Source organism: Babylonia areolata, chromosome 9 (assembly GCF_041734735.1).
Source record: "Babylonia areolata isolate BAREFJ2019XMU chromosome 9, ASM4173473v1, whole genome shotgun sequence".
Classification (NCBI taxonomy): domain Eukaryota; kingdom Metazoa; phylum Mollusca; class Gastropoda; order Neogastropoda; family Buccinidae; genus Babylonia; species Babylonia areolata.
In genome coordinates, this window is record NC_134884.1 from 15,828,784 (window position 1) to 15,843,926 (window position 15,143).

At 42.7% G+C, this 15,143-nt stretch overlaps 1 protein-coding gene across 1 annotated transcript in view; it reads right to left on the bottom strand.

Annotated features, from left to right (window-relative positions):
• LOC143286090 (uncharacterized) overlaps positions 1–15,143 on the bottom strand; it is a 321,429-nt gene that overhangs the window by 17,712 nt on the left and 288,574 nt on the right. Inside the window, exon 7 of the mRNA XM_076593674.1 lies at positions 792–960. Within this exon, the coding sequence (XP_076449789.1) occupies positions 792–960 (169 nt within the window). The remainder of the gene's footprint in view (positions 1–791; positions 961–15,143) is intronic.

The following is a 15,143-nucleotide window of genomic DNA, read 5'->3' on the forward strand; positions in this document are numbered from 1 at the left end:
ACGGAAGCGTAGGTATGACCCTTTCCAAGTGATTGTGAAGAACAATGTCACGTATGGTTCATATTTTGCATGAGTTACGTGAAATACCTAACATTTTCAGGTACCCCCACGGGTTTTCCTTGTCTTGTCTTGTCTTGCCATGCAGCAGGGGGGGGGGGGGGGACAAATATGACAAGACATGGGGGCGGAGGAGGAGATGGAGATTTGAAGGCTGCGAGAAGGAGGGTGGGAGGTAATGCGCGCGACAGACAGAGAGACAAACAACACACACACACACACACACACACACACACACATAAAGAGATAGAGAGACACAGAGAGAGGGAGAGACAGACAAACAGAGAGAGAGACAGAAGAGAGAGAGAGACAGAGAGAGAGAGACAGAGACAAACAGAGAGAGAGAGAGAGAGGCATGGCCAGTTCTTACAATCTGTCCTTGCTAATCTACATCAGTTACAATACCATACATATATTTAATGGAACGGGGAGAAAGAGAATAAAAAAAAAACAATCTTCGTGCTCGGTAAGAGAGAGAGAGAGGGGGGGGGGAAGAGAGAGAGAGAGACAGACAGACAGAGAAAAAGAAACAGAGACAGACAGATAGGAAAAAAGAGACATCCAAACAGACAGACAGACGGAGAGACAGATACACATACACACACACACACGCACGCACGCACGTACGTACGCACGCACGCACACACACACACAAACAGAGTCACCCCCCCAACCACCCAACCAAAATCCCCTAAAGAAACCCAAACGAGGAAAACAAAAACAGCCGAACGCACCAGACACGAACTCGTAGGCGGCCTTGAAGCCTGAGTGGTAGCAGCACTGGCGCTTGCTGACGCCGGTGCTGAAGACGAGCACCAGAGTGTTGGACTTGGACACCAGCACAGGCCGCCGGAAACGCTCCAGCTCCATGGAGGGCGCCGCCTCCCCGAACCCGTCGTAGATCTGAAACAACAGGGTCAGGACAAGCGTAAGGACAGGGTCAGGGTCAGGGTCAGGGTCAGGGTCAAGGACGGGGCATTATGGCAAGGCAAGGCAATGCAGCTTTAAAAAAAAATATATATATATATATATATATGTATATATCAAATTTCCGAGTAAAACCCATTGATACTGCAAGAGAAATGTAAAGATACACCTGAAACACTTAAATGTATAAATACATAAGTAAATAAACATATAGATAGATAGATAGATAGATAGAGAGATACATAAATAAATACATAATTGAATAAACAAAAAAAAATTAATTAATTAATAGATGAAACACAAGGACAGGGGAGGGCAAGGCCGATGCATCATGGCAAGGCGAAGCAGCTTTAAAAAAAATCCGAATAAAATCCATTGATGGTACAAGAGAAACGATAAAGATACACTTGAAACACTTAAACGAACGAATAAAGAAATAAATAAATGATTGGATAAACAGATAAATATATGAATAATAGAATAAACAATTACATGAATGATTACATACGGAAACAAAAAGATTAAATTAATAAATATGTAAATAATTGAATAAACAACCAACCGGCCAACCGAATAGATAAAATTAATGAATAAATGAATACATAAATAGAAGGAAAAATAACTAAATAACTAAACAGATAAATAAATAAACAAATAAATACATAGATAAATGAATAAATAAGTAAATGAACAAATAAATAAAGATCGATCTGGCACACCGATCACCCGTCAGCAAAAACGTATCTTGTCCGTCTATCCGAGTAGAGCGCCAATAACACACACACACACACACACACACACACACACACACACACACACACACACACACACACATACACGCTTTAAGTCTGATATAGATAAATGAATAAATAAGGGACAGGAGTATCATACGGTTGTGTCCGGCACTGCTATGTGCTTGTAATTAAGCATCTGGACGAAATGTAATGTGCTATGACCTGGTAATCAGCCACGGCTTTTGTGTGTGTGTGTGTATGTGTGTGTGTGTGTGTGTGTGTGTGTGTGTGTGTATGAGAGACAGACAGAGAGAGAGAGAGAGAGAGAGACAGAGAGAGAGAGTGAGAGATAATGAATGAGAATGATTTTTTTTCTTTAATGAGGTAAGTGGAATAAGCAAGGACAAGCTTTTTTTTTCATCCGGCCATCAGGGCAAAGAAATTCAACAAGCAAGCAAATAAGAACAATAATGATAACAATAATGATAACAATAATAACAATAATGATAACGATAATAATAATGATAATGATAATAAAAGACTAAGATCAGAGTAGATAACAATAAATGCATAAGTTCAACACTCTGTTGAGGGAACCAGACTGTACTATGACTCTCTCATCAATAATAATATCGCACCTAAATGTTGTGCAAAATGGGATGAAAAAGTTGATGTTGAAAACGACTGGAAGAATTGCTTTCTGTACTTACATAAACTTTCTAATGCAAAAATGAAATGGTTTTAAATGAGGATTATCCATAGGTGTATTCAGACAAATGTAATTTTGAAAGAAATGGGATTGTTAGATGATAACATGTGTAATTTTTGCAATGCTGTCAAAGATAGCATTGACCATGTGTTTTGGTCTTATCCAGTAACTCAGGAGTTCTGGCAGGACTTTAGTGCAGTGGTGAATGAAAGGTGTAGAAATGTTTTACATCATGCACTTGACGAAAAGTCTTGTTATTCTTGGACTTGATCGAAACATACGAACAGATGCTCCTTTTTACTTTATCTTGTTATTAGTAAAACAGTATTTGTATCAGTATAAAATGAACAAAAAACAATCCTTCACCAAGCGTATTCCTTCGTAAGCTTAAGCATAGGTACAGAATAGAAGAATACATAGCACGAATAAATTGAAGATATTCTGATTTTCAGAACACCTGGACACCATATATGCCTAGTACGTTCTTAGAGTAACGTCTTTCTTCCCATCTGCTACCTGAATCATTGTTGCAGAAAACGTTAATTTTCCTCCCCATATATTGAATCTATTTACTAAAAATGTGAAAGTAAATTGTGTCCATCATTAATATACTACAAATAGTCTTTTAGTTCTGGCAGTATAAGTCCCCTTGGAAACTGTGTTGCAAGTCTGCAGTCTGTATGTCATTGCAGAATAACTGAATCCCATTCGTAAGTGAATGCATCGATTATCCATTATGTCTTCTCCTCTTTTCCCACGCATGTATGTGTTCGCATCCACCACCCCTTTCTTTGCACCCATATATGTATTTTCTTTTGTTTAAATATCATAAACCAGTGCTGAATGTAGTTGCTTACTATGTATTTGTAGTGAATAAAACAAGCAGAGAAAAGAAAAGGGTGCATAGCATTTTATTCTTTTATCTCTCAGAGAGAGAGAGAGAGAGAGAGAGGGGTGGTTAGGAAGAAAAAGAGGAGAAAGGAAAGAAAGGAAGAAAGAAAGAAGAAAAATAAAAGGAGAAAAGAATAACCATCATGTACGCCAAAGCAGTAATTGATCTACGGGGCTAATAATCGCGCTAAATGAACCCTGACATACCCAAAATGCTTGTGCTCGTAATCTTCGCCGTCTAAAGGTGGCCACACACACGAAGATGGGTAAGTTTTGGAGCGCAGCATTCACTGCGATTCGTGATCCCACACAGTACGGTGGAGTCGTGGCCACAGCGGAAGCGAGTGCACGGGTTCCATTCCCATATAAATATCGGGACTTTTACTCTCTCTTCTCGACTAGATCTTAAGTGGTCGTATGGATGCCAGTCTTTCAGATAAGACGAAAAACAACAACAACAACAACACCAAAAAAAAAAAAGGTCCCGTGAGCAGCATGCAATTTGCGCTCGTACAAGAATTCACGGCAACAAAAAGGTTATCCCCGGCAAACCTCTGTAAGAAAAAACAACAACACTTTGATAGTATCGATGCACATGCAGGCAGGAAAGAAAAATGTGGCGCTAGATTATGGCGATGCACTGTTCCTTGGGACAGCAGCTCGAATTTCATTATCATTATCATCATCATCTTATAATTATCATCATCATCATTCATACTGGCTCTGGCTTTTGTTGTCGTTGGTTCAGGTGTAATCGGATTATTATAATTATTATTAACATCAGTAGTAGTAGTAGCAATAGTAGTAGTAGTAGCAATAGCGGCAACAGCAGCAGTAGTAGTAGTAGTATCACTAGTATTATTATTAATACTAGCTTTGGTTTTTTGTTGTCGGTGGTTCAGGTGTAAGCGGATCAGAAGAGCGGAATACTAAGCCTCATCGGAGTTAAAAACAATTACGGCACGAAAAAGGCTATTACAAAAACAATTCACAAAACCAGTACGTGAGAACTGTACTAAAAAAAATTTAAAAAAATAAAATATCCAGCCGATGAGGACGACGACAATGACGACTCGTCTGATACAGGCCTAATCTGACGCCTGCTAAGTCAGGGAACTGGGACCATGGTGGTCAGCCTAAAATAGTTCAAGTAGATGGTATTTTCTTCTTCTTCTTTTTTTTTTTTTTTTTTTTTTTTTTTTTTTTGACAAAGTGCCAGGAAGCGGCATACCATCGTTACATGATGAAGCGCGGGGCTTTGCCGGCACCTCGCCAGAAGGACCACTGTATCGCTGATACTTCCCGACACTGTCGATACGGCTCACCTGTAGCAGAGTGGAGTGCCTTTCTCATGCAGGTGGAAAGTATACTGTTGGGGTCGGTAGGGACAGTTACATGGTAGGTCACTCACATACCTTTGTTCTTACCCTCCGTCGAATTCTCTTTGTCTGTCTGTCTATTTTTTTCGTTTTTGTTCTCCCTGTTTCCCGACTGTTAATATGATCTAGGGAAGACACAAGGAACAAGAATGACAAATTTCCTTTTGCATTAATGTATCTATCCTTGACTCCATCTTCTTCATACTTACCTTTTCTTTACACATTCATTTGTTTTATGACCAAGAAAGTTCTTTGAACAGCACAAAGTCGACTGGAAACTGACAGACCGATTTCGATGCGGGTTTGACTAAGGGAAACATCACTGATTTACTTACTAAAAATTACTGACCATTATGAACAAATACGGTTCATGCATTTACACTTACTCGTTTTCTGAAAGCTGAATTGACGAAATTTGACAAACGGATGCATCACAATGTCTTCCCAAAGATTTAACCTCCTCAACCAAATCGTTACCTTCTGACTAATTTTTTTTTAACGAAACAAAACGTGCAGATATGCAAGTTTCAAAGGTTTTCTTACCTGACAGCCGTTGAGTTTATGCTAAGGTAAACCACCTGATTCTTTGTTTTCTTCAAAGCAGATGTGGTGTAGCGTATATGGATCAGTCCGCACGCATTGGCACCCATGAAAGTGAACCTGAGAGCTCCCTGGATGTCAAGACCCAAGATCAAGGTGAAGGGTTTTCATTAAGTGTCTGGGTCGCTAGATCCGTCTACTTTAGTGTGTATGTTTCCGCCATCACATCCCTCTTAACTTTTTCCTGGGTGTTTTTAAAGGGAGGACACAAAATGGCTTCAAGAACACAACAATTTCCTCGCATTTTAATGACCCTGTTTGATTGCGGTGCTTTGCTCTGAGCAGATATCCATCGTAAATCGAGGGAGGGAAAGTTCTGAATTTCTCTCGGATTTCGCTGCAGATGGGCGGTGCTGTATTCACCGACAATGACAGTGATAGAGCATCGACGGTAAACCGCTGTCAGATCAAGGCAAGCACCCACTACAAACACCTGGCCAGAGTAACCGCGGAAATGTCTGTTGTAAAACCTGTGTCTTTCTTCAAACTGGAAAGGAGACCTAAGTGCCGTGAGTCAGGGTGTGAAGCCTCAGACGATGAATATGCCACGCCCTCCTCCCTCTCCTGTTAGAGTTCTTAATGGCAAAGTTATTGTCAGGATTTCCCCCGAAAACGGAGAATGGCTGCCTGCATGGCGGGGTAAAAACGGCCATACACGTAAAAGGCCACTCGTCTACATACGAGTGAACGTGGGAGTTGCAGTTCACGAACGAAGAAGAAGAAGAAGAAATTTTCAAGATCTCTCGACTTCCAAGGCAAGCAAGGGTCACAGCCCTGAAATGGCCCCTTGCTGTCAGCTGTGCTGTAAAAAACACAGTGTGATTTGAGTTAAGAAAGGTTCAACGGAGTGGAGTGATCGCCTAGAGGTAACGCGTCCGCCTAGGAAGCGAGAGAACCTGAGTGCGCTGGTTCGAATCACGGCTCAGTCGTCAATATTTTCTCCCCCTCCACTAGACCTTGAGTGGTGGTCTGGACGCAAGTAATTCGGATGAGACGATAAACCGAGGTCCCGTGTGCACATGCACTTAGCGCACGTAAAAGAACCCACGGCAACAAAAGGGTTGTCCCTGGCAAAATTCTGTAAAAAAAAAAAATCCACTTCATAGGAGAAACAAATCAAACTGCAGCCAGGAAAATAATACAAAAAAATGGGTGGCGCTCTCTGTGTAGCGACGCGCTCTCCCTGGGGTGAGCAGCACGAATTTCACACAGAGAAATCTGTTGTGACAAAAAAGAGAAATACAAATACAAATATCCGCACCTTTTGTTTTTATATGGCACTGGTTCCCATCGTTCTTTGTTTGTTTGTTTGTTTTATCTTCTTCACTTATTTATCCATTTTTGACAAACTGCATGCAAAGAAAAGAAACGTGTCAAGTGACTGAGTACCTGTCTGTCTCTCTTTCTTTGTGGGTGCGTGCGTGCGTGCGAACGAATGCATTCAGGCGCGTGCGCATGTATATGCATTTGTACGCGCGCTTATGGCAATTAGACATCAAACAAACAAGAAAAAGAAAAGAGAAGAAAAAGAACGATAGGGCGAACAACTGCAATATCATGATCTTATGCGTGCGCATACGTATGCATTTCTACGCGCGCTTATGACAAGTCATTAAACAAAGAAAAAAAAGAAAAGAAAAAGAACGATAGGGTGAACAATAAATATTGTATTTGTGTGATCTTATTTTTTTATGAAATGGTCCTATTACGTGTTTCTTTAGCACGAACACAAAAACCATTTTGCTGCAGAATGTTGATTTGGCTACACAGGATACACGCCAAGCGGAAGAGAGGGTTAAGTGGAGCAGTCTGCATGGTTTTTCGCCACTTTGCCCTGAAGACCAACACAGAGAGCAATGCCGTTCTCACGAGGTTCACTGAGTGTGGCCCATTTCTGTTCATGTTTAAAAAAACAACAACAATCATATGCCTTCAACATATCTATCCCTTCGCTATGTCTAAACACAATTACTTAATTTTTAATTTTGTTTGTTTTACTTCATCTCTATGTTAATGTTTTACACCAAAACAAAGAAAGGTTCTAAAAGTCTGATCGGCGACATGGGTAATGCGGAGTTCAGGCATCTGCTCCCCCCCCCCCCCCCAAGCAGATATGGTGTAGCGTGCATGGATCTGTCCACAAGCATTGACACCTTCAATCCGAAACTCACGAGGAAACATTGACAAGAACTCTTCAATTTAAACGATTCTTTTGGTTTAACCCTTAGCTAATGCTGCACAAGTATACATGAACTGGAGAAAATATGGCATGCATGGCTTAACCATTCGTTCCCTCCTTCCGTCCTCTCTCTCTCTCTCTCTCTCTCTCTCTCGTGTTTACTTCCACTCCTAGACTCTTCCTGTTCTCGGCAAGAGCTCCACACATTGCCTTCTCGGAATCAGACACGCCCTATTCCTGTCCATTTAAATTGTTCTGAGCACTGTGGGCAAACTTCCTCCCGCCGCCCGCCCCCACCCCGCCCCCTCTAATAATTATCATAACCGCAAAATTCCTGCAGATAACGGAGTCAGGTCCTTATATATGTTACCATCGGTGAGACAAAACAGTTGCGCGTTTTAGATATGAAGGTGCTTCAAAAACAGATACGGGGAAAATATTTACGCGTATGTGGACTATGTTGTTGAGGGTGATCTCACTGCAAAGAATGTGTTTTCGAGTGGTAGTGTTTATTAAATTAAAGTCCACAACAGACTCAAGCTTCGGACGGTTGAGACAGTTGTTTGCTGCGTTGTTTGCTGTCTTTATTATTATTATTATTAGTAGTAGTAGTAGTAGTAGTAGTATTTGTAATCTCCCCCTGTACCGTTGCTGTGGTTTTACTTTTCCATTGGTTTTAAACCTTCCACTCTCAGTCCATTTAGGGTGCAAAATTCCCTTGTGCTAAAAAGACAGAAAATGCGGTGTCTAAGACTAGCTGGAGGTTCAGTTCTCCCTGTAATGTGTGGAAAATATGGCCAATTTTACCATCGAACAGAAAGAGCAGTAGGTTCATGGATAACAGACCCATGATCTAGTCACCATTCAGTGACATGGGTCCTCTACGTAGCTGCTGCATAAATGCGAGTTTGGCAGTGAAAGAGTTAAAAGAACTGACGGGCCCTAAAATGGCCCTGCTGAGGTCGACTGACCAATAAGCAACATGATTTTATTTCATGTGGTGTGATATCCACTCCCTTTGCCCCTTCCCATACATAACTACACGAAGGCTCATTTGTTTTTTTTTTCGCTATCAGAGTGCCAGCCTGTCACGGGTAACTATCAATGTCGGTAGCCATATGGTCACTCACAGAACAGATCATGCATTTTTACTGCAGAGTCATTTCGGCGGTGTTCAGTCATGCATGTAATGATTCAACACGCGCAACACACCACCCGCGTGTTGAATCATTATTATTATTATTATTATTATTATATGCAGGGTTATATGTATAGATATATGCAATTTGTAAGCTTGCAATGTAATTTACTTTTGATTTTGATTATAACGTACATGTTTTGGAAGTAAAGAACCTTCTTTGCGAGGGGCAAAACAAACAAACAAACAAACAAAGAAATAAACAGACTGAACAGATCCGGTGGACTGCAGATGGTCACATCATCCACATAACGACAGCTGCCTTCACTCTGCCGACACCCAAGTCCAAAGGCACGGAAGTGGACGGGAGCTGGAAATAAGGTCGCTGCGGGGGCAGGGCTTGAAAGGCCGCAGAAACTCACGTTTTGAAAACAACCAGAATGTGAATAAACATGGACAGGGGACAGTACAGACCAAAGCTGACTTCAGCTGTTGTGCGCCCTCACAGGCACACACACACACACACACACACACACACACACACACACACACACACACACATCACATCACATCGTTAAATTTGCATTCAAAGCATATTCAACCAGAAAAGAAGCAGCACTGTGCGATAAAAATATTCGGGGGTATTCAGTACTTAATTCAATGTATTGAACTCATTTTGTATGGGCCAAAGGCCTTACACACACGCACGCGCGGGGACACACACGCGCACACACACACACACACACACACACACACACACACTCTCTCTCTCTCTCTCTCACTGAACTCCAACACACAACATTGCCCTTTCTCTCTCAACCAGACCAGGACAGGACGGGTGAATTGGCAGCATCGTTCACGGATCATTAGTCCCCATTCTTCGGGGAGCCCACCGCGACAGGAGGTTCCCTTGGGCCACCCTGCCTGAAGAGGGTAACACCACTAACACCACCCGGTCTGAACCAACACTGGCACCGGATCCACAGACATATGGCGCACCCCACTGCTTCACCTTACCTGATGCTCTCACCTGTCTACAGCCTGATCAATGAGGACAGCCGCCCCAGTTCTAGCATTCACCTGAGTAAAAGACTGATAAACATACAACTACACTGGGTTAAAATAGTTCTTCATTGACAGTTCCCCAATTTTTTAATAAAATAGAACATTTTATATATCTGTCTATTTATCTATTTATTTTGTTTGTTTATTTATGTTTTAATTCAAACGTGAATTTTGACACTTCAACTTTATGTTTTCAGTTACCAGCATGTATGACGGGCCGTTACACATACTTCCTTCCTTCCTTCTGTTCATCCACACATATTTCTAACATACACAAACAGGGTCAGCCACTTATCGCACTCTCTGTCACTATGGCACGGTGCTATCACCAAAAGATGCTCAGTCACAATCATGCTGCTTATCTTTGATAAACCAGCTTTGGTGGTAAATAAACATCGATTCACTTCTGACACGTGTACCATTGTGCAATGCTGTATCTCGTGTTTGCTACATATTTTTTTCTTCTTTTTCCTTTCAGTTCTTCCTCCAAAATGTATGTATCGTGTATATATTAACTGAACAGTTGGTATAGCCAGTGGTAAAGGATTGCGAATAACAATACCAAATGCTGTTCATATTTGTATTCGTTACATGAAATATGTAACATTTTCCTGCGCCCTCAAGAGGTTTCCCGAAACATACACGTCTTGTCCTGTCTAAAACAACAGAGAGAGATTGAGAGAGAGAGAGAGAGAGAGAGAGAGAGAGAGACAGACAGACAGACAGACAGACAGACAGACATACAGACAGACAGAGACAGAGACAGAGTCAGTGTGTGCATTGTGCCTGTCTGATATTACCTGTCTGTGTGCACGAGCACGTGCAACAGCAGTGGAGTGAAAAAAGTTGACGGCGAATCCTCCGTAAGCACTAATAATTTCAAACGAAAAAAAAAAAGATGAGTCTGATCAATAACTGGAAAGAGCGTAATCATGCGTAAGAAAATAATAAACCCCTCACCTCACCCCCCCCCCTCCACCCCCAGCCCTCCTATCCCTCGACTCTTCTCCCCCCCCCCCCCCCCCGCCCCCCCTATTTTTTTCCCTACCTCAGCATTCTGATGGATACAATAAAAACACCTTCACGGAAGAGAGAGAGAGAGAGACAGAGAGAGAGACACACACACAGATATATATATATATATATATATATATATATATATATAGAGAGAGAGAGAGAGAGAGAGAGAGAGAGAGAGAGAGAGAGAGAACAACAACAGCAACAACAACAGGTTCAGTTTCTCAACGAGGCGTCACCACGTCTGTAAACGCTATACCACATCTTCCTGGCTGATACCTGACAGCAGCATAGCCCGGCGCGCTATTCAGCCCTTGAGTGCATGCATGTACACCTATGCACCTATCAGAGTAGATTTCTTTTAGCGGAATTTTGCCAGACAACACTTTTTGTTGCCATATGGGTTCTTTTTCAGTGCTCCAAATGCGTGCTGCACACAAGGACCTCGGTATATCGTCTCACCGAATGACAGGACGCTCAGTTTGATTTTTCTAGTCAAACTTGGGAGAAAGGGCGAGTGCGGGAATCGAACCCAGACCCTCACTGACACTATATTGGCAGATAAGCGTCTTGACCAATATGCCACCATCCTCCTGCAGCAACAGCAACAAAAAATAATAATAATAAACCGACAACATGCGTATTTCCGTGTTCATTGTGCACATAATGTTTTGAGCACCGCTGATGCCTGTCAAGGGGAATAACTCAGGCCACGAAAGAGGTCTCCGCTGGCGGGTATAATCTCCATCAGAACACATCAAGTCATGGCTCATCGAACTGCCTCCATCATCCTGGGAGACTTGAACCCGGTATGCGGTGTAACGTCTTTTCATTATCGGCGGTGTTAAACGAAGAGAGGGGAAAAACTGCTGGGGAGGAGAAAAAAGTCGCACGTGTGTGTGTGTGTGTGTGTGTGTGTGTGTGTGTGTGTGTGTGTGTAAGGGAGTAGGGCGGTGCGCAATCATATGTGTGTGTGTGTGTACGTGCGTGCGTCAGTGCGTGTGTGTGTGTGTGTGCGTGAGTGCGTATGTGTGTGTGTGTGCGCGCGCGCGCGTGCGCTGAGTGTGGTATACGTTATTACTTCTTATTTGAGTCAATTGCACTCTGAAATTGCTGGATGGTTCATGTTGATTTAAAACAAAAGAAAGAAGCTTTTGTACATGTTTGTGAACAAGTTTTGTGCAATACACCGAATCATATCAGTTCCTTTCATATTACGTTTTTTTCCAATCATTGTAAAGCTTCTTCAGCATTTGGAGGCGCTTAAGAAATTTCCATTATCATTAGTATCATCAATGACAAAAATGTTACAGACTAATTGGGTGAGCGAAGTGTACACAAGGGGTACATTCCAGCCAGGAGGGGTATGGCGTGGCCTAGGCTGGTTTAACGACTACTACCATCAGCAATAATATTACTTGTGCATTTGTCATGATCATGACAGAACGTAGGGAAATGTGTGCATTCTTCATCATGTATGCCCTTCTGCATGGAGACTTTTCCCCTTTATTAACGTGTGCGCTGTTTGTAATTGATGTGGATTGGCGAGGACTGATTGGAACAATGGGCCATGCCTAACATCTTAATCCTTGAATAAAAACAACACCTTTTTGAGTTCTGAGTTCTCTCTCTCTCTGTGTCTGGCTGTCTGTCTCTTTCCACCTCTCTGTGTGTCACTCTCACACACGTGAACAGGCAGCTGATGAACAATGCTCTGGAAACAGTGTGACATCAGCTTCATGAATAAATATGATTTTTGTCAGTCTCTGTGCCTCTGTCTCACTTCCTCAATTACTCTCTGTCTCAGGCTATCCCCCTCATCACGTACCTTCCACTGCCCCCCACCCCCTTCCCCCAGAAAAAAGGCAAACTTCTCTCTTTCTCATTCCACTCTTTTTCCACTTTTCTCTCTCTCTCTCTCTCTCTCTCTCTGAACTTATCTCTCTCTTTCCACTTCTCTCTTTCTCTCTCTTCTTTCTCTTTCTCCCCCCTCTCTCCACTTCTGTCTGTCTCTTCCCCCTCTCTCTCTTCACTTTTCTCTCTTTCTCTCCCCCCATGTCTCTCCACTTACCTATTTTTCTCTCTCCCTCCTCTCTCTCTCCACTTCTCTCTCTCTCTCCCCCCCCCCTCTCTCTCTCCACTTCTCTCTCTCACTCGTCTATACAGATGCACATGCTCATAGAGTTGGGTTTTTTTGCTCTTTATGCACGCGTACAAACTCATGCGTGCATATCCGTCTGCACGCTCGCACACGCACAAACACACACACATGAACACACATACACACACACAAACACACACACAGTGAGAGAGAGAGGGGGGGGGGGAGGAAGAGGGAGGAGAAACGTTGAAATAACCATGAAAACACTGCAATAAAAAGAGTGATACCCCAAGATGATTGAAGAAAAACTCATTCCGACAAATGGCCACCCCACTCGTCGTACTTTCTCCCCCTCTCTCCCCTCCAAGAAAAGATTACACCCTTGTGCAAACAGTTCATCGTACCCCGTTTTGTGGTCTGGCACCAAGTGTTTAACGACCCCCCCCCCTTCCCCCACTCCAGGGGTGTTCATTTTATTATGTTTCTAAAACACACACATACACCTCTTGCGGAAGCGACGGAGTCAACCAGTAGATCTCCATACAGGTTCAGCATACGCAAAATATCTAACGAAAAACGCGGGACAGAGCGATATGCGTGTGATACGAAAGGTACCAATTAAGTCTCTCCCATTGCTTAACTGACACACAGACTCTCTATCTTTATCCGTCTCTCTCTCGTCAGTGAGTGCATACAGAGTCACGCAATCACACAAGCGGAGCGCACACGTTCACAAGCACACACCCACTGGCACACGTGTTCACACACACACGCATACACACACACGCATACACACACACACACACACACACACACACACACACACAAGCTGGCGCCTTCATAAATTCCCACGTAAAACGTTGAAATATCCACGGAGACGACTTTAAGGAAAAAAAAAATACTGACCATCTGAGATGAAGAGAAACTCCCTAGTTTTTCGACCTTTCTCTCGGTAGAGATTTCACGTTTATGCAGACAGTTCAACGTACCCAGTTTGTGGTCTATCATTAACCGTTTACTGGGTGGTCCACACTCAAGGCGTTCATTTTATGGTTCTATAACACAACACACACCTCTCTTTGGAAACCCAGAGTCAAACAGCCCAGGACGCGGTAAAATCTTCCGCGGAGAGTGTGGGGGGGGGAAGAAAGCAGAAGCCGAATGGAAGGAACCCCAGTCTACTTATCGCTTTCCTGGCTGGCAAAAATAAAATGTTCATTAATGTTGTAGCTTTCTGAGTAGTCATCAGTGACTCGGCTGTTTCAGTGCGGACACACATTTTTGTTTATTTCTTTCTTTCTTTTTTTCGGTGGGGAGGGGTTGGTGATGGGGTTTGAGGTGTTTAAGTTTATGAGTTTGAGAAGGTATTCCAATAAATATGCTTTCGAAGAGAGACAGAGAGAGAGAGAGAGAGGCAGGAGAGAGAGGGAGGGAGAGAGAGAGAGAGAGAGAGAGAGAGAGAGAGAGAGAGAGAGAGAGAGAGAGAGAATTGGAATTGGAATTGGAGTTAGAACTGGAATAATTTACTCACAATCAGGCCACAGCCCGAGTGAAAGAGTGTACGTAAGCATAATACAACTCAATGAACACACATAAATAAATGCAACTATAGACAATAAAACGTTCATTGTTTCCGGTTTACGAAGTAGCAATTTCTCTTAATTCGAATGCCTTATATAATAACACTGATTTTTATGTACGTTATTGATATTGCTTGAAGACATGAACAAATCTAACTTATAGATAGTTAGAGAGCAAGCGTGAGCCTACATACGTAATTATATTACTCTTTTTGTCACAACAGATTTCTCTGTGTAATTATATAAATGATAAACAATCATACACAATACATTTTTCCTGCTTTCGTACAACCGTGTGCTACATCACACATGGGCGGTGTCTCGGCTACATACACACGCGCGTACACAAACGCGCGTGTCTATGTACATTCGCGCGGGCACACGCCCCTGCGCTGAAGCCCCGTGTTTCGTACTGGATCCAAGTGCAGAAGTATGTGGCTGTGCCCTTCTGGCCAGAGCCAATCTTCAGTGGAGCGTGTGATCATTCATGGGATTGTCACCATTTGCATACACGGGCCGCCAAGCGCAAACTATTATGCTTCCTGTGCTTTCATGTAAATTACTACTTTATACGCTCCAGGGAACCTCTCTGAACTTTCTGATTTGAAAGATGGCTCGCGGAATTATTCTCTCTCTCTCTGTCTCTCTCTCTTTCTCTCTCTCTGTCTTTCAAGAACGCGTCTTTTATCAGTTTGAAGGAAGCGCCTACGCGTGCTAACTGATCCATATACGCTGCGCCACATAATGTTTAAAGAAAGTGGCATCA